Source organism: Oncorhynchus nerka, linkage group LG19, assembly GCF_034236695.1.
Source record: "Oncorhynchus nerka isolate Pitt River linkage group LG19, Oner_Uvic_2.0, whole genome shotgun sequence".
NCBI lineage: Eukaryota > Metazoa > Chordata > Actinopteri > Salmoniformes > Salmonidae > Oncorhynchus > Oncorhynchus nerka.
Genome location: NC_088414.1, coordinates 31,320,347 through 31,345,084, shown reverse-complemented (window position 1 = coordinate 31,345,084; position 24,738 = coordinate 31,320,347). Strand labels below are relative to the sequence as shown.

At 39.8% G+C, this 24,738-nt stretch overlaps 3 protein-coding genes and 1 long non-coding RNA gene across 6 annotated transcripts; 3 read left to right on the top strand and 1 right to left on the bottom strand.

The window, feature by feature from the left end:
* Positions 1-317: 317 nt before the first annotated feature.
* Positions 318-3,534, top strand: LOC115147050 (uncharacterized). 2 transcript variants are annotated; one of them, XR_003866262.2, is made up of 4 exons: positions 318-635; positions 800-957; positions 1,391-1,495; positions 1,719-3,534. It is a non-coding gene; the product is annotated as an uncharacterized LOC115147050 (long non-coding RNA). The 2 variants fall into 2 exon arrangements; XR_003866261.2 differs by having other exon boundaries at positions 322-957.
* Positions 3,535-4,296: 762 nt separating this feature from the next.
* LOC115101377 (X-ray radiation resistance-associated protein 1) lies at positions 4,297-15,302 on the top strand. The gene is made up of 20 exons (XM_029620821.2): positions 4,297-4,396; positions 4,753-4,838; positions 4,931-5,019; positions 9,886-9,997; positions 10,156-10,334; positions 10,480-10,551; positions 10,696-10,768; positions 10,878-10,975; positions 11,182-11,330; positions 11,732-11,833; positions 11,989-12,167; positions 12,255-12,307; positions 12,427-12,549; positions 12,630-12,723; positions 13,261-13,379; positions 13,594-13,893; positions 14,007-14,172; positions 14,288-14,403; positions 14,554-14,659; positions 14,765-15,302. Exons 4-20 carry the CDS (start codon positions 9,904-9,906, stop codon positions 14,917-14,919), a joined length of 2,178 nt encoding a protein of 725 aa, XP_029476681.2. The 5' UTR covers positions 4,297-4,396; positions 4,753-4,838; positions 4,931-5,019; positions 9,886-9,903; the 3' UTR covers positions 14,920-15,302.
* Positions 6,748-9,337, bottom strand: LOC115101378 (sialidase-3-like). 2 transcript variants are annotated; one of them, XM_029620824.2, is made up of 3 exons: positions 9,249-9,337; positions 8,780-9,028; positions 6,748-8,640 (listed from the first exon to the last, which is right to left on the bottom strand). In XM_029620824.2, the coding sequence occupies exons 2-3, from the start codon at positions 9,008-9,010 to the stop codon at positions 7,645-7,647; spliced, it is 1,227 nt and encodes a 408-aa protein (XP_029476684.1). In that variant the 5' UTR covers positions 9,011-9,028; positions 9,249-9,337; the 3' UTR covers positions 6,748-7,644. The 2 variants fall into 2 exon arrangements, with proteins under 2 accessions (XP_029476684.1, XP_029476687.1); XM_029620827.2 differs by having other exon boundaries at positions 8,780-9,031; positions 9,249-9,336.
* Positions 15,303-15,425: 123 nt separating the features above from the next.
* Positions 15,426-20,240, top strand: LOC135562541 (DNA polymerase delta subunit 3-like). The gene is made up of 12 exons (XM_065005041.1): positions 15,426-15,584; positions 15,996-16,053; positions 16,123-16,220; positions 16,388-16,427; positions 16,522-16,558; positions 16,713-16,814; positions 16,930-17,151; positions 17,537-17,629; positions 18,102-18,199; positions 18,316-18,380; positions 18,551-18,626; positions 18,835-20,240. The coding sequence occupies exons 1-12, from the start codon at positions 15,528-15,530 to the stop codon at positions 19,032-19,034; spliced, it is 1,146 nt and encodes a 381-aa protein (XP_064861113.1). The 5' UTR covers positions 15,426-15,527; the 3' UTR covers positions 19,035-20,240.
* The last annotated feature ends 4,498 nt before the right edge of the window (positions 20,241-24,738 follow it).

Genomic DNA, 24,738 nt, shown 5'->3' with positions numbered 1-24,738 from the left:
TCCCATAAAATGTTTGGTTTGCAGGACCAACAGCTCTGAGTTCCTCTCAGGGCTAGTGACTATCAAACAGAAGACAAATCACTGCCATTTAGATCAAATAAAGATATGGAAAGAAGTAGGCTAGTTGAGGACCTAAACCGATGTCATTATACGACTACAAATTGGAATGCTTAGACCACACACTGTATATTATACGGTATTTGTCTCTCACTGGAGGGCCAGTAGTCTGTCTGACCCCGCAACACTAGAGGGCGTAGTATACCATTTCAATATGACAGTGAGTCTACGCGGTTGTTGTGCAGTTAACAACAGCTCCTGCGTCATCAGAATGGTGTGTTTCGTGCAGTTTCATTGCAGTTTGACAGCATCGGCAGTATCATAAAAACGACAGCCATATTTAGATCTGGGCCGAGCGGTGTACTGAAAGAGCAGTAATTAAACACTGTGGAAAAGACACAGCTGGATGAGTTGTTTGTATCTTAATCAAATGGTTATTGAGATAATTCACCATAGCCGCAGGAAGTAGTTTGTGGGTGGGGTGCTGCGAGTTTTTTTTCCCGCGCTGAAGAGTCAATATTGGTCCTCTAATACAGGACTAGTAAAGGCCTAGTGCACTACTTTTGTGGAAAGAAAATGTAAACTAAATATATTTGAGTGTTTACCAGCATTTGCAACTTGAGTTAATCTGATAATTACTTGTGGAATATAAAAATACTTGCTTGGTGTATTTTTTCCAGTTTCTTGAAATACTTTGCAAATGCAACATATTGTGAAAACTGAAATGGTCTATTTTCCCTAGGCGATCTTATCCAGAGCAACTTACAGTAATGAGTGGGAATCAAACCCACAACCCAAGCATTGAGAACTGCATTTGCCTGAGAACTTAGTGTTGACAAAACATGAAGCGATTGGGCTTGGTTGTCCTTGTACTTCTCCTGATGCTTTTGGCTGTTGAGGGTAAGCAGTGGATACAGTACCTTGGCTTTGTTATGTAATGCCGCAGGTCTGCATCATACCTGTAAAATGGGATTTCATTAGCGTACTTGCTGATGTGTATTTGGGAGAAATGTTTTGGATCGTTAGTTCTTATTTTACAATTAAAGACATTGCTCTAAAGACATTGAACTTGTTCTCAACTAGCCTACCTGGTTAAATAAATGTAAAAGAAATTGCACATTTCTGATTATACGGATCATACGGTAAATGTAAGATCTTCAATGGTAATGTTTTAGCTTGACATTGGTTATACTAATAACATTGATTGGTCATCATTAAAGGTAATATAATAACAGCTCATAAGTATTCTAGTCATTAACAAATTACAAAAATAGTGTAGTTGAAATGTTCTTCTACTAATTGTTCCATGATTGTTTTACTGTTGTTCTAACAGCTGATGATGCAGAGATGTAGTATTGGACGTGTGGTTATAGAGGACTGCAGACGGTTATGCCCAAGAATATATTGTTGGACACTTCGGTTGTCCTCGCAGATACAGGTACATGGATGATCTATTGAAATGTACAGTACACATGTAACCATGGTGAGATTGTACATCATGTATATTGTCAGAGAGACCCTGATGGAGACAGATCAGCTTTGTCAGACATACACAATAAGAGTTGCTGTTATGATGTTACACTTGTTTTTTCTCGAGTTAAGAATTGTCCAAGATATTTTTTTGCACAAGCCCTCACTGTGTCTTTGTTCATCATTCGCAGGTGCTGTGTTGTGCGGTTTTAGCAGTGACTGACAGTCTAATGATACCTGTAACAGGACATCACAGGCTGATGATTGGTTTGCTTCTTTGACATGGATTCTTTTGGACAAAGCCTACTGTGATCAAATTGCAAGCCTCTTGGTAAACGACAATGACAATGTTTTGAGGGAATTTTTAGCTGACGTCGAGATCAATGTACAATATCTTGCTATGGAATCTGAAGTATGTAGTTAACTTGATGTGACTGCTTGAAGTGACTGCTTTGATTACAGTACATTTGACATAATACATGGTAATGCAACTAAAATAGAGTTCATTTGAAACGCAATACTCATAGGATTAAAATAATCTGTAAAATACTGTAGGATCAATCACAGTGAAATTATTTCCATAACTATTATCAATGCATTTTCAAACAGTTGATATGTGCTTTGGCAATGAGTGGTTGACAATACATGTGTATCAATACTTTCTTTGTTGTTTGGTTTTTATTCAAAATATCAGGTCCTATAATTATATCATGTTAGATGATGAATTCCACTCTGTCGACCAGACTTTGATTATTAAAATGAGGGTTTCAGGTACTCCATTGTACATCCTTTGTCTGATGTAATGCTGTTAGTCAATAATATTGTCATGTTGCTTTGGAAGGAGAGAAAGATATGACTACAAGGTATTGATTGATGCATGCACTCTGAACAGTGGTTGAATCAATGTAAAAAAGAAAAAAAGAAGAGTGCTTTATTTTTTATTTACTTTCTACAAATAACAGCATACAAAGCTGCTAATGGGGGGACAATGACAGTCAGGTGACTGACCCAAATAGCTTTGGTGGAATGGTGCTTTTGTGAATGAAGTGTGACAGTTGGTGCTCATGTTTATGTCATCTCACCATGTATGGATATGTTTGTTTGGCATTTCCATGGCATAATTCTGTCCTAGGTCATTTTACTATGTTACAACGCCAAAGCATTTCCATTTTAGTGGGATGACTAATATGGTAGACACCTGAGATGTCAAGTAGCCGCTAGACTTGTTTGCCTGCTGCTATCTTGGACGAGATGACCTTTCGACCATAGTGCATGTATATTGAGACCAATCCACAAATAGCAACAATATCCCCAAATCATACCAATCTTCCCTTGAAATCCAAATGTATGCATACCCAAAGAAAACCAAAAACCAAACAAACCTCCTAAAATGCATGGCCTACTCAGTGGTTTAACTAGTAACAACCTGTTATAGACCAGTAGGAGTGTTAACCCTGGTGTCCTGGCTACATTCCCAATCTGGCCCTCATACCATCATGGCCACCTAATCATCTCCAGCTTCCAATTGGCTTATTCATTCCCCCTCCTCTCCCCTGTAACTATTCCCCAGGTTGTTGCTGTAAATGAGAATGTGTTCTCAATCAATTTACCTGCTCAAATAAGGTTTTAAAAAATGTAAATAAAAAGGTCTCAGTCATTGTCTGAAGCTTTGGCTTGTGACTGGCCTGGAGCAGTAGAGGTTAAAGGCATGGATGTTATCTGTAAAAATGTGCTACTGCATTGTACACTGCTTTGTGTTCTCCGTCCATCATTCTATCTTTGTACCTCTGCTATTCAGTCAGCACAGTGTGACACTACCACAATGGAGTAAACCCCCACAGATCTGTTTACATGAGGCTCTCTATCTTCACAATTATATCACGGCTAACCACACAGGCGTCACACCAGCTGGTTTATCCCAGCAATTTAGGGGTGGGTTTCTGATGTTATTTACTTGTACTTTATTTTGATAAAATAAAACATTTTATTTTGAAAAATAGATTTTAACATGTAGTCAACTATTTGAAAGTTAGCTTAGTTGTGCAGAGTTGAATGTTGTTGAACAGAATCATACATTTTATTTTCTGGAACAGGATGGTGTAACTTCAGATAGTTTTCTCCCTGTATTTGATCACCTTTAGTACAGTCCTGTTTGTGTGTAGAAAATAATGAAGATTAAGATTAAGTTATGGGTGGCCAATTAAATACATGCTTTTGCTTTGAAAGGGAGTCAAAAAGACTTACCTTATTCATTTAATGTTGTGATCACGTTGGCAGAACAAACCTACCTCCATTACATGACCTTATCTTGACAGATAGCTCGTCTGTACGTTTCTGCTCTAAGCCAAGTGTAACATTTAACCATTACACATAAGAAACTACAATCAACTTCCTGGCTTGTCATCAATGGTAGGCTAAGCATCAAGATGAAGGTAAAGTAGGGGTCAGGGGTTGACCATGATTTGCAGCGACACTGTAATATTTCCAGTAATTTAAACTGAGGAAAAATCCTATCTATTACACCATTGTTTATGTAATTTCTTGAACACTACAGGTATATTATAGAAATCAAGTGCTATTTCCATTGTGAAAATCTCATGGGATGTAGTTGCTTCATTGTTTGTTTTGGTTGGTGGCCCTGGCCCACTCTGGGATTGTATGCACATTATGGAGTGTGGCTCTGACTCTGCTAGACTGTGGCCAACACTCCAATCCGGTAGGTGGCAACACGGCTGCTTATCTACTATTAACCAAATACTGGCAGTGCACTACAGAAGTTGTTCAGCGGTGGATGAGGTCTGGACGAGATGGGTGAAACATGCTTGGATGAGAAGGAATTTGATGACCGATTTATCGAGTCTTTGAAAATGTAAGTACGAGGTATTTTGTGAAAGTGAGTTGAGACTTCCATGATGTCTTTTAGTTGCATAAATCATGCTTCACATCACACGTCTCTGTAGGAAAACAACAGGGGTACATTCACAGGCGTAACGTTTTAGGACGTTGCAGATAGGACTAGGTTATAGATCAAAGTAGCCCCTACACCTTCCTTTCAGATACAATAATATTCATGATTATCAACTTGAACATCCTACAAAAGTAATTGAATGGACCGCAGAAAAATGTAGGCCTATTCATAATTGGCCCATGTTATAAGGCAGTACATTTGGATTATAACCAACAACATTGATTGTGTTTTATTGCCCTTTTGTCTTTACCTCACAGATATCTGTGTCGCAGGTTACAGTTGATCTAATAATGACATTTTAGAGCTGCTTTTGCCTCTGAAGCTCTTTGCTGATGACAATCAGGTAATGGATTGAAATGATAAATGCTTCATGATATCAGTGATGAATTGGAATGTCAGTGACTGCCAAGGTGTCTGTCTATTCAATGTGTGCAGGGTCTTTGTGCAGAGCGAGATGTCAAAGTGGTCCATGGAGGTTTCTCAGATGGCGCCGTTCATTGTCTTAAACACATTCCAGGAACAAGGTAGATGGATCATAGTAGCCATTGCTTATGTAACTTCCTTTTGCTGTCATTAATATTCATCTTCTTACAGGTTTTCTCAATCGCGTACAAGTCATTTTGGGATATGTGTTGAATCGCATCTATAGCAGAACAGCAAAGGCCAAATGCTCAAATATACACAACTTCTGTTCATTTTCTTTTTTTTGTACCTCACTTGCATATCTTAAACCACTTTTTGCAAAACTTTAAATACAAAATGTCATTAGTAAATACAAAACACACTTAAGTGTTTTGTTTACATAATATTAACACATTGTTTTAATCAGATGAGAAATGTCTGCAATTGTGTTCACTGTTTACAGCAATCAATAAATACTACTGCACTACATTTCTAATCATCCCATCAGGTTCATACCATGTACAATATAGGGAAAGACCTAGGCAATAAGAACTCTCTTCTAGGAAGAGTCTTGGTGGTTCCAAATTTCTTCCACTTAAGAATGATGGAGGCCACTGTGTTCTTGGGGACCTTCAATACTGCAGAGTTTTTTTGGTACCTTTCCCCAGGTCTGTGCCATGACACAATCCTGTCTTGGAGCTCTACGGACAATTCCTTCGACCTCATGGCTTGGTTTTTGCTCTGACATTTACTGTCAACTGTGGGACCTTATATAGACAGGTGAACATAGTTGCCTCCATCATTCTGAAATGGAAGAAGTTTGGAACCACCAAGACTCTTCCTAGAGCTGGCTGACGGTCCAAACTGAGCAATCGGGGGAGAAGGGCCTTGGTCAGGGATTTGACCAAGAACCTGATGGTCACTCTGACAGAGCTCCAGAGTTCCTCTGTGGAGATGGGAGAACCTTCCAGGACAACCATCTCTGCAGCGCTCCACCAATCAGGCCTTTATGGTAGAGTGGCCAGACAGAAGCCACTCCTCAGTAAAAGGCACATGACAGCCTGCTTGGAGTTTGCCAAAAGGCACCTAAAGTCTCTCAGACCATGAGAAACAGAGATTCTCAACAAGATTATCTGGTCTGATGAAACCAAGATTGAACCTTGTATAGTGAAGCATGGTGGTGGCAGCATCATGCTGTGGGGATGTTTTTCAGCGGCAGGGTCTGGGAGACTAGTCAGAATCGAGGGAAAGATGAACGGAGCAAAGTACAGAGAGATTCTTGTTGAAAACCTGCTCCAGAGCCCTCAGGACCTCAGACTGGGGCAAAGGTTCACCTTCCGACAGGAAACAACCCTAAGCACACAGCCAAGACAATGCAGGAGTGGCTTCGGGACAAGTCTCTGAATGTCCTTGAGTGGCCCAGCCAGAGCCTGGACTTGAATCCAATCAAACGTCTCTGGAGACCTGAAAATAGCTGTGCAGCGACGCTCCCCATCTAAGCTGACAGCGCATAAGAGGATCTACAGAGAGGAATGGGAAAATTCCCCAAATACAGGTGTGCTAAGCTTCTAGCGTCATACCCAAGAAGACTTGAGGCTGTAATCGCTGCCAAAGGTACTTCAACAAAGTACTGAGTAAAGGGTCTGAATACTTTCCGAATGCACTGTATTTTATAAGAAAGCAAGATTGTTCACTTTTGTTACATATTTGATAATAAGATGTTAATAAGTAAACTGATTTCTTAATGTACCTGATAAATAAGTTCAACCCTGGCCTGGAGATAAAGGTGGAAGGCAGTTGCACCACATTGTTTGCTCACAACACTTTGTAAATCAAAAAGCTAAACATAGTTTATCAGATTTTTTACATTTATTTTCAAAAGATAGTTCTGCATGCCATTCACAGAAATGATTAACAATATGTTTTCTGCATAGCCAAGGATACAGGCAGGGACAGGATTGTGCAGATAGTTGAGACAGGACAAATATTGTAGCATTACTTAGAGACAGGGAAAAATAATCTAATTTGGCACATTGGAGTTCTCAGCAAATGAAGCTGATCTGTCCTTTAGCAGACACTTTTCAGAGTGGCTCACTGTCATTACAGAGGGTCTGAACAACAGCATAAATTACATCAATAACATTCACAAATTACATAGTCATAACATTTATAATGCTATGGGGAATGTTTGAACTGTCCAGACAGGGATACAATGTGCTTAAAGACAGGGTTGGATAGTGTGGCATTGGGAAGCCCATGCAGTTTGAACAGATGAGTCACAGCAGATAACAAACAACTTCATGATCGAGGGATGTCTGTTCATTCAACAGGGAGCAGAGTTGTGGCTGAGCAGGTTGTTCTCTTCACAGTGTGCTTGACAAGCATGAGGAACTGAATCCTTTGAATCAATGTAGAGGTGAATGGAGTTACATTGCAGAACTAAGTAACAAACGTATGCTGTTTAAATAGACTGTCGTCCCATGACAGCATGCATTGCAGTTCATAGTCCGACATCATAAAATGATCACATCTACAGATTATATCACATTTAACTATGATTGCATTTCAATGACATTTTAGTGTAAGTTACCTTTTCTACACAAAACGACTTTGATATAAATGATCATATTCTTTTCAGATTGCTTCTTTTTCGATACTAATAAAGTATAGGGATGATAATGCATCTACTGACCACTGAATCTGATTGGAGTTAGAGTGTATTTCTGAAATACAACCCTAACGAAAACCTAGAAGGTCTTTTCTTTCTCATCAATGGTCTGCATGACATCACTGAGTGGAAAAGACACAAAAGCAATCTGTTCAATCTCACTCTTCTCCCCACATTCCATCAGGCAAGCAAAGTGCTCAGTGTCCTCACTGTAGGCCAGGTCTGAGTAGCCACTGGGTCCACTGTGGACGATCCAGGGCCGGTCCCAACCTGACGTGTGCAGTGGGGATCGGTTCAAATACACTCCCAAGTCTTTCCTCGTCCTCTTATTGGTCGGGTGGGTGAAGAGAAGCCAGGTTTGCGTGTCTGAGGCCCGTGGTGATGATGTGGTACCACCCATACCCTCTTCACCTTGCTCAGGGGCAGGGAAGCCAATCACACTACCTTGGCAACCACCATGGCCTGGCTCCACTAACCTCGGAGCCAAGCGAGGCTTGTCATAGTAAACCCCACTGCTCTCACTCAGAGCCTCCACTCTATGTCCTCCATGGCGGGCGTTGCAGTACAGGTGACTCCTGCCCTCGTGGTCTATGATCTCTGCCATCTCACATTCACAGGACTTTCTTTGAAGCATCCTGCCCATTTGCCATGTCTGACCGAAGTCGTCACTGTATATTGAGAGAGCATGAGGCTGTACCGTGAAGGGGAAGGGAAAGGAGAAGCATTTGAAGTGGATATAATAGGCATAGGTAGGTATGATCAATCTTCCACTCTCCATTTGAATGCCATGGCCTGGTCCCACAGCAAATGTAGCCCACCTTCTGACCGTTTTGCCAATCACACTCTCTGTCAAGTCCTTTGTCGGGCTCCAGTTCTGGCCCTCATCATTACTGGTGATGTAGCACAGGTGGGCCTTATTCTTGCCTGTCCAGATCTGATGGTGCTCCGAAGTGTTCCCTAAAATGCAGATGAAAAACAGGAATAGAGTCTTGGTATTCTTCTCATACACCGGGCAGGGGTTCATGGTGCGGTGGTCTGGTAAACATGCTGACAACAGCTCCTGGGATTCTGACCACTGGGGAACAATGGAAAAGAATTGAAGCAAAAATTAACAAGTAGAAACTGTAAGCTGTATGTAACAACTCAATTAAAGATGAACACCTTTAACTGTGTATTATGACTGTGATGTGTTTAGATTTGGAGGGGACATTTACCTGAGTGGATCCATTTTGTTGAGTTCCTCGCCTCATAACAATACTTTTTGCATCACTGTCACTGAGGGAAGAGCGCTTTTCTGCAAAGGCAAGGAATGTCTGACTCTCTTTTAGGTAAATGAGAGCTGGAATTCTGTATCTTGTCCCAGTTTGCTCCTGTTTGAACAGAGTTGTTTTTGCAGGTTGCATTTCGATTCCTGGTAAATAACTCCTTGATGATGTGTTCCCCATAGCTGAAATTGCTGGTTCCTGCTAACAGAGGGATTACTTCAAACACACATGACATATCACCTGAGCCACTAAATTCACTATATTTATTCGCTTGACATGAAAGAAAGGCGTATAGGTTGAATCGGATGAACGCTTCGCACGACTGCTAGCTTACATTCAAGTAAATCATCAAGCTATTTTACATGCAAAAAGATGGTCTACTACGTCGACGTCGTTATAAGCCAGAACACATACTTACAGGAGCAGGCTTCTTAGCCTACAAATCACACCGTTGAGTCGTGAGACCCAGTTAAAACGAGCATAGCGTTAGCTACCTCTAAAACATGTATTATTATTATTTTTCCTTTCGCTATTAAATGTGGAAGCGTGTCGTGAAATAACAGCTTACGTAGCTCGTCTGGGGTGTATTCATTACGTCCTGCAACGGAAACCGTTTACCGTTGAAGAACCAAACGGGGGCAAACAGAGCATATGGAACAACACCGCTACCAACATGAATTTGTCCAATTGAAACTCTCGTTTTTGTTGCAAATTTGCACATTTCCATTTGGAAACGTGCCTGTTGCTAAACGTTTTGCAACATAATTGTTGTAATGAATACACCCATGTTGTGTGAAAGTCAGTGGCGGCAAAAGAGACCAAAACATTCTATACTGCCAACAGCTGGAGGGAATGTAGTCCCGACTTGTTGACATGTTGCTAGGATACCGGAGTCTTGACTGATTGGATGTTTATCCATGTACTCACATCATGAAAATTGTTTTGTTTTTTCATGTCTGGCTGGTAAATTAACAGTTATGGTAAAATAGGTCAATTTGGGCTGTAAATTGTGTAAATAATCTGGATAGCTCTCAACAAAAAGGTACTTTCTGTAGATGTAACAGTGGACGTTAATGGCTGCAGCCGGACTCTACAAATTAGATGTGGGAGACAGTTACCCCGCCAATTGTTTTCCAATCCGACCATTGTTTCATCAACGAAAAAACGGTATGAATTCACCACTCTCTAACAGCAATAGTATTCACTGTTCACTGTAGTCTTATCACTTCACTGATAGGCCTATCGAATGGCATTTGATTAATCTATCCAAGACTGTCTGGAATAAAATAATTCAGCATGGTGCTTGTTTTCTGTTGATTCGTTAGGGGCTGGCCACTGGCTGGTTGCTCACAGAAATGCAGTGGAACATAAATACAAAAATACACGAACTAAGAAATCAGAGGGAAACAGTTTTGCCTCAAACTCAATTGTGTCTGAGTGCACACGGGTTGAAGAGTGTGCGACATCAGATATTCCTGGCTATACATTGGATGCTCCTCTCCTGGTAAGCAAAGAACACATTTGGTTTACAACTCTTTTTCAGAAAATCGCAAACCCATGCAGTAAACAATGTATCTATGAAATAATATATTTAATCTCATTAGTTAATAAAAATAACTATTTAGAGATTGTTTTATATTGCCTTGTAGTTGTCATTGCATTGTGTGGACAAGCCATCTGACCTGTGCTCTGTTGACATCAGTGAGCAGAGATTGAATTGGGTAAGATTTGCTCTTTGAGCGATTCATTTAATTTAGTGTTGGATGAATTCAAACAGTCTTAATTCCAATGGGAGATATTTTATAGGTAGACACATAGCTTCATAAAGTTCAGTCATGTTTGACGTTTTTTTCTTTCTTCAACAGATCAATACAGAAGATTTCCTGGATTTTGAGAATGTTGCTTATGTCAACGCATCTGACAACAGTCTTACCATAGGTATATCATGTAATTATGTGTTTTTATTTATTATTTAACATCTTATACATAAATGTTCATTTAAACAGAATAGAAAAGTAACAACAACAAAAATGATTTTCTGTTTTAGAGCCTTTTGGTAAATTCCCCTCCCTGAGGGAACTTGAGCTATCCTTGAATGGCCTCTGCAATGTGACACTCAATGCGGAAGATTTCCCTCACCTGGAGGTAAAATGACACTATGGTTCTACAATACCCTGTAGTCTCATAATTAACATGTTGGCAAAGCTATATTGGAAAGGCAGATACATTCATTGTTTAAGCCAGATGTTTTAAGATGTTCTAATTGAATCACTACACTGACTTGGATTGAGAAGGAATTACCTTCATCTCTCCCAACTAAATTATGTTGAACTGTATTTCATGTGGCACAGGTGTTGGATTTGTCTTACAACAATCTGTCTGGTGATGACATCATGTCCGTTGGTCTACTTCCCTGTCTGAAAGTCCTTCATCTCACCGGGAATCAACTTCAGTTTCTTCCTCCCAACCTGGCAGCCCCTCCCCATGGCCCCTCACAACGGTAAGTTTATGTTACTGGAATCAAATTGTTTTTATTGTAAATAGTCAACTTTTTACTGTAGGTAGGTGCAGTTTTCTGGTTTAGTTCACCCAGTCATTGATTAAATATTCATACTCAACAGGGTTTAACGACAGGAATGAAATGAGTGGCTTCCTGGTGTGCAAGTGTTCAGAAACGTGGCTCTTGTTAATTGTTATCTGCTTAAAGTTTATGGTGTAGTACCCTACATTCCATTAGGTGGCAGTATAGAATTACAAAGCAGAGACATTTACATTCTGTCTCGTTATACAAGTTTGCACTGAATACCTGCAAACAGTGATGGACAATACACACTTAAGAGTAATTTTATGAAAACTATAAGTATGTGGAATAATAAGCTAATATTTACTCCTACTGAATAGTGCAAAGGATAATGGCATGCGATTTCAAACTCTTGAAGTGCTGATGCTAGATGACAATAAGCTGTCCTCTGGTGTCTTCAGCAGCCTTGCCAACCTGAAAAGGTCAGTCATTGTTTATAAAGGTAGTATTTTTACTGTCCACAGTATGGTAAAGTAAGAAAATACTCCAATACATTACAGTGCATAATACACACCTACCTGTATACCTGCTGTATATATCTGTAAACTTCCATAGCAATATGGCATGTCCATTTTAGGCTACAGCATTTAAACCTGCAAGGGAATCGTATCTCAGAGGTACCAGAGGTGTTGCAGAGGAACCTGCAACAGAAGGGATATCTGCAACATCAGCAGGTGTTTCACAAACAAAATGGTGACCTACAGGACCTCAGGAATCACCATGTCTTTGAGGGGTTAGACACTGAATACATGAATGGTTGGTATACTATATTTGTAAAATAACGTAGCTGGCTTGTACACTTCTTTGGACAATATTCATGTGTTTACTATTTCTTAAATCTAGCCGTCTCCGGTGTTCCGAAACACCAGCATGAACATATCAAGAACAGTTCAGAGGTACAAAGTTGTTATGGTGATTTGTATCACTTCTTTGTGCTTTTATTACTTCTTCATACTCTATAACACTAACACTTGCAACTTATTGCTCTTTTTTCTGCATGTTCTTTCTATTATAGGATGAGTGTGGTCAATCCAAAAACGATTCCCCCGTTCGCATATCCCTTGACACTGAGGAATTCTCTGGAGCATACGGTTTGCCACTACCAGAGCTTTGTTTCCTTAATCTGGCTGACAACAAGGTCTGTATATTGTCTGAATATATTTGGGAAGACTATACTGTGAGTAAGTGGAGTCACTTGTCTCTCATTATTGCCTCCAGATTGTTGAGGAAGAAGCACTGTTGTCTGTGGCCCTGTTTCCTATGCTCAGTGAGATTGTTATTCACTCCAACCCACTGACCACACAGAGAAGTGGTATGTTGACTCTCTATATTTATTTGAAGCCTTTATTAGATATGAATTTGAGCTTTTGTTAAATAATCTATTTAAGTATGAACACAGACATTTTATTAAAGTTCCAATGCAGCCATTTGAATCTCAATATCAAATCATTTAATATGGTAAAAAAATAACCAAAAATAGCTTCTTAGCAAAGAGCAATTTCTCAAGCAACATTTTTGCTAGGACTGTCTGGGAGTGGTCTGAGGGGTTGGGGAAAATGAAAACTAGCTGTTGGCAGAGAGGTTTGGAACTCTTTCTTATTGGCTAATTTACCGCCTGGTGATGTCACCAGGAAAGCCAATACTCCATCCCACCAAAACAGGCTACAATTTCAGGCGGTCTTTTCAAACAGCTGTTACACTAAAATGGCATTTATCAGAATTTTCATAAATTCACATCATTGTTCCTAACTCATAGAGTGGAAATATATATAAAACACAGGAAATAAAGTGTTTGATTGCACTGGGCCTTTAACTTTTTTTTCTTGTAATTTCTTGTATTTCCATCCAGGTGACCCACCACTTCTGACATACTTTCTCCAGGAAAGGTTGGGTATTAGAATTAGGCGCAAAAAGACATCAGAAGTTGTGAAGCCCCCTTTGATATTATGTATTGACTCAAAACGAAAGGTTTGAATGCAATATTCTTAATCCATATTTCGGCATAGCACATACTCATTTAACTAGGAAGTAAGATATAACTGCACATTTTTGACTGCACTGTCTTACTTTTCATTTCAATATTTTTCAAACTCAATGCATCTTACATCATTCGGGTCTAACAGAGACTAACTTTTGATTTTGAAACTAATTGAGGAACATTCATATTTATCTTTTTCTTCAGGTAAAAAACAAAATCCCAAAGGTAACAAAGGTGCCTTTATTGATTCTCCTTGAAGAACCTTCTAGTCCTGCCTTACTTGATCCTGGCTCTCTGGAGGAGAAGCATGTTGAAGATCACTGTACGAATCCTCTCTCAGTAGAGAGAAAGTCAACAGAAAAGTCTGGCCGCTCCTCACACGCAATGGATGAGGAAAATAAACTGGAATCCATGGGAACTGCTCATAGAGTCGAGGCAATAGAGGATGCAATGGAATCATCAGATGATACCTTCCAACATGGAGAGTCATTCTTTGTGACACAGGTGATTTGCATGGTCTCTTTCATGATATTCAGGAGGACAGTTATTTGCTTTGGTTGAACATGCCAATGTACAGTATGGTGACATGAGTATAATAGTTAACTTGTTATTCTCAGGTGACAGATTTACATGATGAATCTGAATACCATCTGCTATCTGACGAGACAGAAGAAGTCAAAGAGATCGAGGAGCAAAATGAGTCAAATGCAATTCCAGGAAAATTCAGAGGCTTTGAATTGCTATTGGATGCCAAACCAGATCCAGACATGGTGGAGCCTGTTGGTGAGGAGGACCCTTTTATGAATGATTTAAGTCGAATTTTCCTACGAGTCAACGGGATTGTGGGCAATTTCAATGCTGCACTCCCTTAAGTAATGTAATCTTATGTGTTCTACAGGACTACAACACACTGTGAGAATGTTGGAACAAAAACTCAAGAATCTCCTAGTTTACAGAGATTCCAAACCTAACCTTGATTGCCTGCAGAAGCCATATGAAGTGAAGGAGAAAAGGGTGAGCTATGTGAATAACATTCGAAGCACATGTCTACTAGTGAAAATGTCATATGATCTGATCTGTCACGTGTTATCTGCTTCAACCTGTTGAGTTGTGTGTCAGTCATCCATATTTAATAATAAAACAACAACAACCTTTCATTCTCAGATTGGAAATCTACCATCTCTGAGACCAAGAAAGCAGAGAGGAGAAAGAGTTGAAGAGATGCTCATACAAATAAACGAGAGGAAAACAATCAGCGAAATCCCTCTAAGTACTAAACCTCTTTTTATTGTCATCAATAACATGGGAAGTGAATATCTATCTATCTATTATATGTCATATTATTTGTTAAGTATGTAATCCTGTTCTTTCATAGCTAACGTCTTAGAAGGCAAGGGCGTCTTCAAGGATGAGTATGAAGAGGCTTTGACTTTGCTGAGGGATATGAAGAAAAGGTACAAGATGGTTCACATGAAAGCAGTGGAGCAAGCAACACATATTGAGTATGAGAGGACCACCAACCACAAGTAGAGATTCACAAACTCTAGTACTTTCATGAAACATGAACATTAAACAAATCAACCAAACACTCTTCTTCCAATTTAGGGGAAGAGAATGATCAGCTACAATTTTTTTCTGGGCTGAAGGGAAAACGTTCTTATTGAGTTTATTTAGCCCATCTATGACAACTGTTAATGTATAACATAATGTATATGTATAACATTATCATCATGCATTTGTTTGTCTTTCATTATTAAATAGCTCTGTTTCAACTTCATTCAACCTTGACAAGAAGGTGACAGTGGATCTTGCAAATGGAGGCACTGTCACCCAGGCTCATGGCAGTTTTGTATTTCAGTGGGGTATCAATAAAATCTGTTTTAATAAATTAGTTGGTAAAACAATCTAACAAGGTGCCAATGTGATATGGGGTGACCTGTCATCACTTCAGCGTTGTGTGTCGCTATGATTCTGTACAAATACTATGCAACAGACCCTGAACGCTTGATACTTTTGAACATATCCCGCGCAAACACTCAAGACAGGAAGTAAATAAAGGACCGTAAGTGACGTCGGTGTGTTCCCGCCTGAAACGGAGGCAAAATAGCTATCGAATAGATAGCAACATACATTGGACAATGGATGACCTTTCTTTGGATAATATTGATGAATTTGTCAACGACCAGAATAAAATCGTAAGTCACTTAGCTAACTAATCTATCTCGACCGATCTAACTAGCTGTTCGGGTCAGCTACCTGACTGCTCAGGCTAGCTACGCTAGCTGCCCACCTTGCTATTGTCGAATGATGCAGTGTAGTTTTAAGACCGCATCAGGTCCCGAAATTGTGTGACCACAGTCGGTTGGGGGAAACTTCGAGCAGTATTCCTTCCTAGAAGATAGGAATAAAACATACCAGATCGAGCTTGCAAGTCTCAGGGTAAACTACATAAATTGGGTCGGAACTAGAAGCACAAGCATTTCGCTACACTCGCATTAAAATCTGCTAACCTTGTGTATGTGACCAATACAATTTGATTTGTATGTATCCCACAGATCTCTGTTGACAACAGACTGTTTTTTTATTGTGTGTGTGTGTGCTAACAGGTGACATACAAATGGCTGAGTCTCACTCTTGGGGTCCATGTCAACTTAGCCAAGCAATGTGTATCCAGATCCAACCTCCTAAACTGCCTTTTACAACCGAGTCCATCATGATGTGTATATTTCAGAGTGCTATATCATTACCTGGACCGCAAGAGGAACGAAAGCTCAGCTCTGCTCCATGCTACCTACCTTGTGTCTGGCAAGTTTGTCAAGAATGATACCACGGTAAGAGAACAAGCCAAAATGTCCAATTTCATTCACCATGCCCCTACATAACTCGACATTAAACAGTAGGCCCATTTGGAAACAACGTTGGACATAGGATTCTTGCTTTGTTTTGGTATGTCTGAGTTTGTACTTAGGTTATTTTTCAATGCTTTTTTTCCCTTAAGTGTCACAAGGTGTCATCAGTGCAAGAGGATCAGTTGGAGGGTAAATGACCAGTTCACCTGCCTCCTTTCCTAACTCCATCTAGATGAATATGAAGTGTTGTGAATGTATAAATGTCATCTGTCATGTGTTGTAGATGTGAAGTCGAAGCAGAGCCTGACCGTCAGTGTACAGTGTTCAGACGGCAGTGCTGAAAGACAGTGGTCCCCTGTACAGTGTTCAGACGGCAGTGCTGAAAGACAGTGGTCCCCTGTACAGTGTTCAGACGGCAGTGCTGAAAGACAGTGGTCCCCTGTACAGTGTTCAGACGGCAGTGCTGAAAGACAGTGGTCCCCTGTACAGTGTTCAGACGGCAGTGCTGAAAGACAGTGGTCCCCTGTACAGTGCGGATTATGATGCTGTGAAAGAGAACCTAAGGAACTGCAGCAGGTATATCCGTCTTCACACTTCTTACTTGACTCAGTCAAAATAATAGATTGAGAAATGGCTGTTAAATATAAAGTTTGGTGAGGTATTTATCAGAACATACCAATCTATTTTGCAGGTACAGTGCAATTCACTGTGCTGATGCAGTACCCATGTCCTCGACAGAGGTGCAGCAGGCTCATGAGATGACACAGGCCCCACCGCCAGAAACGTTGCACACCAAATCTGGCATCAATGGTCATTCTAGTCTGGCCTCTAAACCCACCTCCAAGCAGTCCAAAGGCGTTATGGGAATGTTTGCAAACAAGAATGTCTCCAAGAATCAAGAGTCAAGCAAAGAGTGAACATTGGAGCAGAGAGAGGATGCACTTGTGGTGTGTGTTTCTGTGCTCTGCAAAAGCTATGTGATGTTCATTTCATCCAGTACAACCCATAATGCTATACCTTGTGATGTCACATTTATTTGATATTGTAGGTTGAGCCCTCCAAAACTAAACCAGCTCCAAAGACACATCCTATGAGTAACTTCTTTGGGAATCAAGCAACCAGTGAGTTTTTCAACATTCACATATCATATATGGGGATATCCTTCTATAATTTCACATGTACATACTGCACTATTGTCCTTTACATCTCTTAAGATAAATCCTGTATGTCCGCCACATCTGGCTTACATCTGACAAATCCATCAAGGAAGAGGTATAAGCAGCCCATATGTCCTCTTCAGTGGATGAGAAGCCCTCAAGCCCAGTCCCTAAAGCAGAGACTCCTGTCAAGGAGGAACTACCAAAAGGTGCTGTGGTTGAGAAAGATATTAGGTGTGTATTATTAACTCTTGTAGGAGTCCTTGTATGAATATACAACTTATGTCATAATTAAAAATACCATGGGCACTGCAGTGATTATAAGAGGAAGTATTTGTTTGACACAGGGCTTGTATAGTATATTAGAACCAGTGATGAATCTTAAGGATTTTGGTCACCATCCAGCCGGGCTAGTAGACAGTTTTTTTTAAAGTTTTTTTTTTTACCTAGCCTGGGTCTTATTCATATTCAAAGTCTGTGCCGAGCGATACTTGTAAAAAATCAAAATCAAATAACAATAATTCACTGGCCACCGGGCTAGTTGGCACATGTTCTACTAGCCCAGTCTGAAAAGTGCTAGCGGGCCAGCTTAACTTCCATCCCTGCTCAGAACCAACATCTCACAGAAACCTTGTCATCTTGGTGAACGGTGAGTGTTTTGAATGGCATTTCCAGAATATGCTTTAACAGAATATTTTCCTTTCAGTAGTAAGAGCAAGCGTCTTGACCATTCCGATAGTGAAGAGAAGAAGAACAAGCGTCGGAGGATAAAGAAGCCCCAGTCAGACAGTACTGATGATGAAGGTAAGATGAGCTGTAAAAAGGGAGGGCATGCTTATTGCTCAGGCTCCCCTCGACATTCACACTGGACTTCAGAGTTCAACTGTTTCATGGTTAATAACAGAACTATTCTATGTTAGTTATTCCAGATTCTCCTCCAAGGTTGCAAGACCAGAGGGGCCCATCACCAAGCCTTCTGAATCAAAAAAAGAAATAACCTTTTTGCTATTTTTCATTCAGATGTAAGCGTTCACATTTTATTTATTTAAGAACTAATCTGTTGAAGTTGCAGGATATAATTTAGTAAGACTTTTTTTCTGTTTTTTTTAAATCACCAATTTGTAATGATCGTTATCTACCTATCAGTCCATGTAGGAGCTTTCGGATTGTAAGACGAGGAAGAGGAGACCTGTCTTGAAGCCGCGCACCTTTTTGGATGAGGGGTGCATTGGTAAAATATATATATATATATTTTTTTTCTATCAAACTTTTTCTTGTAAACATTTTGCTTAAGTATAACGCCTCTGACATACACATGACGCCTATTTCTTCTCCTTGAAGTGTGTGTCTGTTAAAGCTAAGATGAGAGAGATGGAGATATATATCTCTATCTTAATGATGTCTCATCTCAAAACCATTTTAAAATGTTTACCTTCCAGTGACTGAGAAAGGCTATGAGATTGAATCCTACTCTGAGACGGAGGATGACTTTAAGGCAAGTAAACCATCCCAGATGAATCCAGACCTACCAAAACCATCAACTGGCAAGAAAGGGGAGGAGAAGAGAAGGAAGAATGTTGCAGCCTCTAATAAATCAACTAAGCAGGCTTCTATTATGGGATTCTTTCAAAAGAAATGACCGACATACTCGCAATGTACTGAACACTGAGAAGATTAACATCCATTTTGAGGGACTTGAGGCCCAGGTGGAGAGAATATAGACTGACGCACATTATCAAATGTCCCGGCAACATTTGGAAGAATGCTGTCATTTTTTTCCTATTTAAATTTTTTTTTGAATATATTTCCACATTACTGTATATGATAAAGTGGCATAAATATATCCACAACACATTGTAAAGTACCGTCAGAGCTAGTTGACCATTGCCATGTTATTGTAGCATTTATTTTGTGGGTTTGAAATTGGTTACAATTCTGCAAGTATTGAAGGGTTCATACTGTGGGGAACCAGAACAGATTCTGAACAGCCGCAGTACGGCACTCTCTTTCCAGCGGGACTATACATTTGGGTGAGGTTTTTTTCTCACCTGACCATCATTTTCACTTGTCTGACCTCTTGCATGATGAGTTTCTTACACGACTGGCCTATTTGGGTGATGTTTTTTCTTGCCTGAATGATCTGAATCTAGGATTACAGGGACTCTCCACAACTATATTCAATGTGCAGGACAAAATTGAGGCTATGATTAAGAAGTTGCAGCTCTTTGTCTCCATTAACAAGGACAACACCCAGGTCTTTACATCAATGTATGATATTTTGTGTGCAAATGAACTCAAGCTTAAGGACAATGTCAAATGTGATATAACGAAGCACCTGAGTAAGTTGGGTGTGCAATTACGGAGGTACTTTTCCGAAGCGGATGACACAAACAACTTGATTGGTTATCCCTTTCATACCCTGCCTCCAGTCCACTTACCGATATCTGAACAAGAGACCCTCATTGAAATTGCAACAAGCGGTTCTGTGAAAATAGATTTTTATCAGAAGCCAATGGCAGATTTCTGGATTGGGCTGCGCTCAGAGTATCCTGCCTTGGCAAATAGCGCTTTTAAGACACTGATGCCCTTTGCAACCACGTACCTATGTGAGAGTGGATTCTCGGCCCTCACTAGCATGAAAACCAAGTACAGGCACAGACTGTGGAAAATGATTTAAGACTGAGACTCTCCAATACAACCCAACATTGCAGAGTTATGTGCATCCTTTCAAGCACACCCTTCTCATTAACCTGTGGTGAGTTATTCACAATTTTCGATTAAAAAATAAGGTTTTATATGTAAGATGGTTAAATAAAGAGCAAAATTATTGATTATTATTATATTATTAATGTGCCCTGGTCCTATAAGAGCACTTTGTCACTTCCCACGAGCCGGGTTGTGACAAAAACTCACACTCATTCTTCTGTTTAATACATTTATTGTATAGTGTGTGTGTGTGGCAGGCTTACAATGATGGCAAAAAACAAAATTTGAGAGTGTGCTGACCCTGGTGCTTAGAGGGGGTACGCAGCTGGAGGTTGAATGTTTGAAGGGGTATAGGACTATAATGTTTGGGAACCACTGGTGTAGAAAACACAGCGGTGGCCTTTTAGATGCATCGTATCTTTGAGTAATAGGTTTGCTTCCTATGATTTTGACATGCATGATATCACTTTGGCACAATGAGGCACTCAGGTTATGTTTGATACACAATGGTCTGCCTTTGGCAGGGCTTAACTCTGGAAGCACACTTTGGAATCAACTGGTGTCTGATCCAGTGCCACAGCCGTGTTATTGCTTGCAGCACGGCTTGCAACGTCCCTTGATGCAGGATAGTACCCTGCCCCTTTGACAGGCTTATCAATTGAAACGGTCTCTCTGAATTTCACAGGACCAGATGAAATGACATTCATGTGCTTTTGGAATGTATGTTTGGATTCATTTCATCAATCAACAGTTACCAAATCTGAACTGACCCCAATCTTACTTTAGGTGCTCTGGATCAAGAGCATGAAAGTCGTCTTATTTTAGATGCCAATGTAAGGCATTACACATTTGTAATATATCATATTAGTGAATAATAAAATAACACATTGTGTGTGCCATGCAGTAAGGAGAGTTGCTTTCATGAGTAAAAAGGCAACTGTTGAGCAAACCCATGCAATGGAAAAACAGGCCATGGATGGTCTAAACCGAGGCAGGGTTCCCTCTCCATGACTTGGCTATGCAATGAGGGAACATGATAAACTGTTTCCAGGTTTCTTCAAAGGTACATTCATTTGAGGGAGGGGCTGGGAGATTCATACACTATCACACACAGCATGAAATAACTCTTTACGAGAGGATGGGGCATGCAGGTATGTGGACTAATGAATCTTTGTTTTTGGTACATAAAACAAAACAGTCAAAATCCCTGCATCTAGACTGATAAAAGTGATACTCAAAGAAACACGGTGAAAGCTGTGAACAAAACAAATTAAACCAGGCAAATAAAAGTGAAAACACAATGACTTGTTTGCAGATCTGAAGTTTCCGAACCCAACAACAGCACAACATCAAATATACTCTACAGATAGTTACCTACGGAGTCTAGAAGCCTATAGCATTATGTATTATTCAAAACGTGTATTATTCAAAACGGACAGGCTGAGACTTTATGATTAAAACTCAATTCAAGGAAATAAATTAAAACACAGTGTCAGTCAGCTGTGCGTTTGCTAAAGGAGGGACATTATTTCACAAATTTCAGAATTAGTTATACAATCAGCGTAGATTAAAGATCTCTACTGTGTAACATACAGTCAATTACAAAGTACCCTGACTCTGTAATTGTGGTTTAGTGTTGCCACACCACCTGAATGTGGTACTGAATGTGCACTCACTGCCCATCCCACATATTGGTTTCTCTGTCCATCCCTTGTTCTTTCCACATATTGGTTTCTCTGTCCATCCCTTGTTCTGTCCTTCTCCTTGATTGCATGGTCTTGCCACCGTACGATTTAAATTATATTCCAGCTAGGCAGATGTGGAATGCACTTTAAAACCCAGGTGGAATAAATCAGTGGGCATTTAAAAAAATATATCAAGTGATTCCACATTACTATATTCAAACAGGCCTTCAGCACTGGATTTCTTCCCAGTCTCTGAATACATTAGATATGGTGTTGTCTGTGGTAAGCATGCGCAGGCCATGCACATTCCTTCTGCAGTCTTAATTCTCTGTCAATAATCACATAAAACAACTAACATACATTACATTCATATTCTAACAAGCAGAAATACATGTTGAAATCAGAAGATAATATGGCATGGTAAATTTACCTGCACATTTTAGTTAGAAGTGTTATTAAAAAAAACACTTGCCTGTAGAAAAACATCTATGATTGATTTCATGCATAGAAATAATAAATATGTTGAGTTGCGTTTAAATACTATCTGTCATCATCACATGAAATCCTATGATTTACCGAGTACATCTGGAGGTTGTTAGACGGTTCATTGCCATCCTGTTTGTTTTATGTATAAAATAATGTTTGCGGTTATATATATGTTTATTTTAGGTCCGCAGAAAACCACAAGTATGCAGTTATCTCAAGGTAAAGCATGCTGTAATAGATCTACATCTACAAGGTGAAGACATACTCCACTATACAAATACAGCACACATTTGACTACTGGTACAGCCACTGCTCAACCTCTTGATACAATTGACTAAATTGCAAAGGCACCTATTGCCAGTAATCCTTATTGAACAGATCTCTCTCTCTCTCTGATTCTAGATGTTAGAGAAACATGTGGTTGTGAATTGCGTTTGAGGAAAACAGTTTGAGAGAAAAAAAGGTTTTGTTCTTGTCTATTTTGAGTTCTTGTCCAGATTAATATCAACAAACAACTTTAAAGGCAAATAAACATTCACTTGTAATTTACTTTTATAATCCCTTTCTTTCTCTTCTTGAAAAACTCTTCAAAAGAAAATGATTAATTGAAAACAGGTTTTTACACATGCTCTTAGGACTTGGTGATGTAATAGAACCTGGCTCTGCTCTCTGTCCAAAAGAAAACATAGGCAGACATAGCTGGGAAAGGCAATGAGGAGTCTGAGGATCTTCAGGAATTTATATCCTCGGGTCAATTTCAGTGTATCTGGGTGCGCCAGTATCGCCACATCTGGCTTAATCGTTGCAATCAAGCCTGAGAGATGTTTAGATACAACTGTTGTTTTGGATCATAAATTGAGGCCTAACAGTAGGAGAATACTACTGTGTGGGGAGGCTGAAACAGTTCATTTGGCTCTGAGGCCAAGCAGCTGATTACCTCACCAACACTCCTCATTAATCAATGTGCCAAATGAGTTTATTCAAGATTGGCCCCATTCATCATAGTCTTTTTGATGCACAAGTATACTTAGAAACTGTAGCACACACTTAACATGAAATCATAGGGAGAGTGATTGAATGGTCCATAATTGTACATTTGTAGTCAATTTTTCTCTTGAACAATAATCATTTCAGCGACGAACAAAAATATTCCTGTGAAACGTGGTCTTGGTTTATCAATCATGCCTCCATCACAAGCATGTGTTTAAAAATGTGAACCTCTAACAGTGGGGTTCAGGAAAGAGGGTGTAATGACTGAAGTGTTTATGACATGAATCCCAGTATTGTCCATATTTTCTTGGCACTGCCCAGATCATCAGCTGAAATGATCAGGACCAACTTAATTCAGGAAAGGGGTAGGGTGTAAAAAACAGTGCCCTTAATAGATTTCGGAAGTATTTTGATGAAGCAAAAACTCAGGGGTTCTCTTGAACACCTTAATCAGCTATGAAAGCAAACACATCTATCAGACTTAATTAACTTAACACAATTTGGCTCCCTTTGAATCAAAAGACTGCTTGATTGATTTTCAATGCTTCAGTTCCTCACAAACACTGTTTCTGTGAGGCACCATAATTATGGTGTAGCAGCCTAGGGACAGATATTTCTCATATTTATTTAGTTTGCTCACCTCACCTGCCTCCATCTACTGCAACTAACGGCTCGCTGTAGCCCGTTATCCACAGGAAATGGCTACATTTAAGATAATAAGTTGTACAGTAGGCCCATAGACTGTAGCTATCTTGTAGCATACAATAATATATTGTTGCTACTCACACGTTGAGACACTTTTCAATAACACTACAGATGTAATTACAGTATTGTAGTAAATATTCTTACTCCGATTCTAACCCTTAATGTACTTGAAATGGTGAGGTTTCTTCAGTTCTGGGAGAATTCCCTGGTCTGACATATTCTCTAACAATGGGCAGCAGCAGGGTTGAGTAGACATGCTCCTACAGAGAGCTGACCCCACTACCTGATTTATACCCACTGACTGCCCCCAGCTGTTACTATTGCCTGAGCCAAGACTAAGCATGCATAGCTGAATTGGCCAAATGCTACTTAGAGGGAATTTGAAACGTTCCCCTCCAAAAAATTAACAGACCATATAAATGCTGAAAAGATTCAAGATTTTCCACCAGCAATAAAATATAGAACTTTGAGGTATAAAAATGTCAATGTGACAAAAACTTTCAGCCCCACCACCCCTGTTCACTACCTGGCCTGCCACAATAAGGGAGTCTGTACTTTGCGTTATTATCCGGGATCAAGTTACTTCCTCTAAATATAACACTGCATTCTGGCATATAGCAAATACTTTCTCATTCATCAATTTGGAAGAGAAATAAGATGGGTTTTTTTTATGGAGAAATGGAAAGAGGCACATCTACCTCCTTTATGGAAGAGGACCACCTTGAACCTCTCAAAAGAAGATATTGCCAGGAACTGTCAAGTCCAACAGCC

What these genes read in the sequence shown, in the direction of transcription:
- LOC115101378 (XM_029620824.2), bottom strand. Translation starts at nt 9,010, where the DNA reads ATGGGGAACACATCATCAAGGAGTTATTTACCAGGAATCGAAATGCAA. An exon ending in AACAAAATGGATCCACTCAG is followed by an intron (nt 8,641 to 8,779) that starts GTAAATGTCCCC and finishes ATTGTTCCCCAG; the next exon opens with TGGTCAGAATCCCAGGAGCT.
- LOC115101377 (XM_029620821.2), top strand. Translation starts at nt 9,904, where the DNA reads ATGGCTGCAGCCGGACTCTACAAATTAGATGTGGGAGACAGTTACCCC. An exon ending in ACTGACCACACAGAGAAGTG is followed by an intron (nt 12,724 to 13,260) that starts GTATGTTGACTC and finishes ATTTCCATCCAG; the next exon opens with GTGACCCACCACTTCTGACA. An exon ending in AGTCATTCTTTGTGACACAG is followed by an intron (nt 13,894 to 14,006) that starts GTGATTTGCATG and finishes TGTTATTCTCAG; the next exon opens with GTGACAGATTTACATGATGA.
- LOC135562541 (XM_065005041.1), top strand. Translation starts at nt 15,528, where the DNA reads ATGGATGACCTTTCTTTGGATAATATTGATGAATTTGTCAACGACCAG. An exon ending in AACCTAAGGAACTGCAGCAG is followed by an intron (nt 16,815 to 16,929) that starts GTATATCCGTCT and finishes TCTATTTTGCAG; the next exon opens with GTACAGTGCAATTCACTGTG. An exon ending in GTGGTTGAGAAAGATATTAG is followed by an intron (nt 17,630 to 18,101) that starts GTGTGTATTATT and finishes TTTTCCTTTCAG; the next exon opens with TAGTAAGAGCAAGCGTCTTG.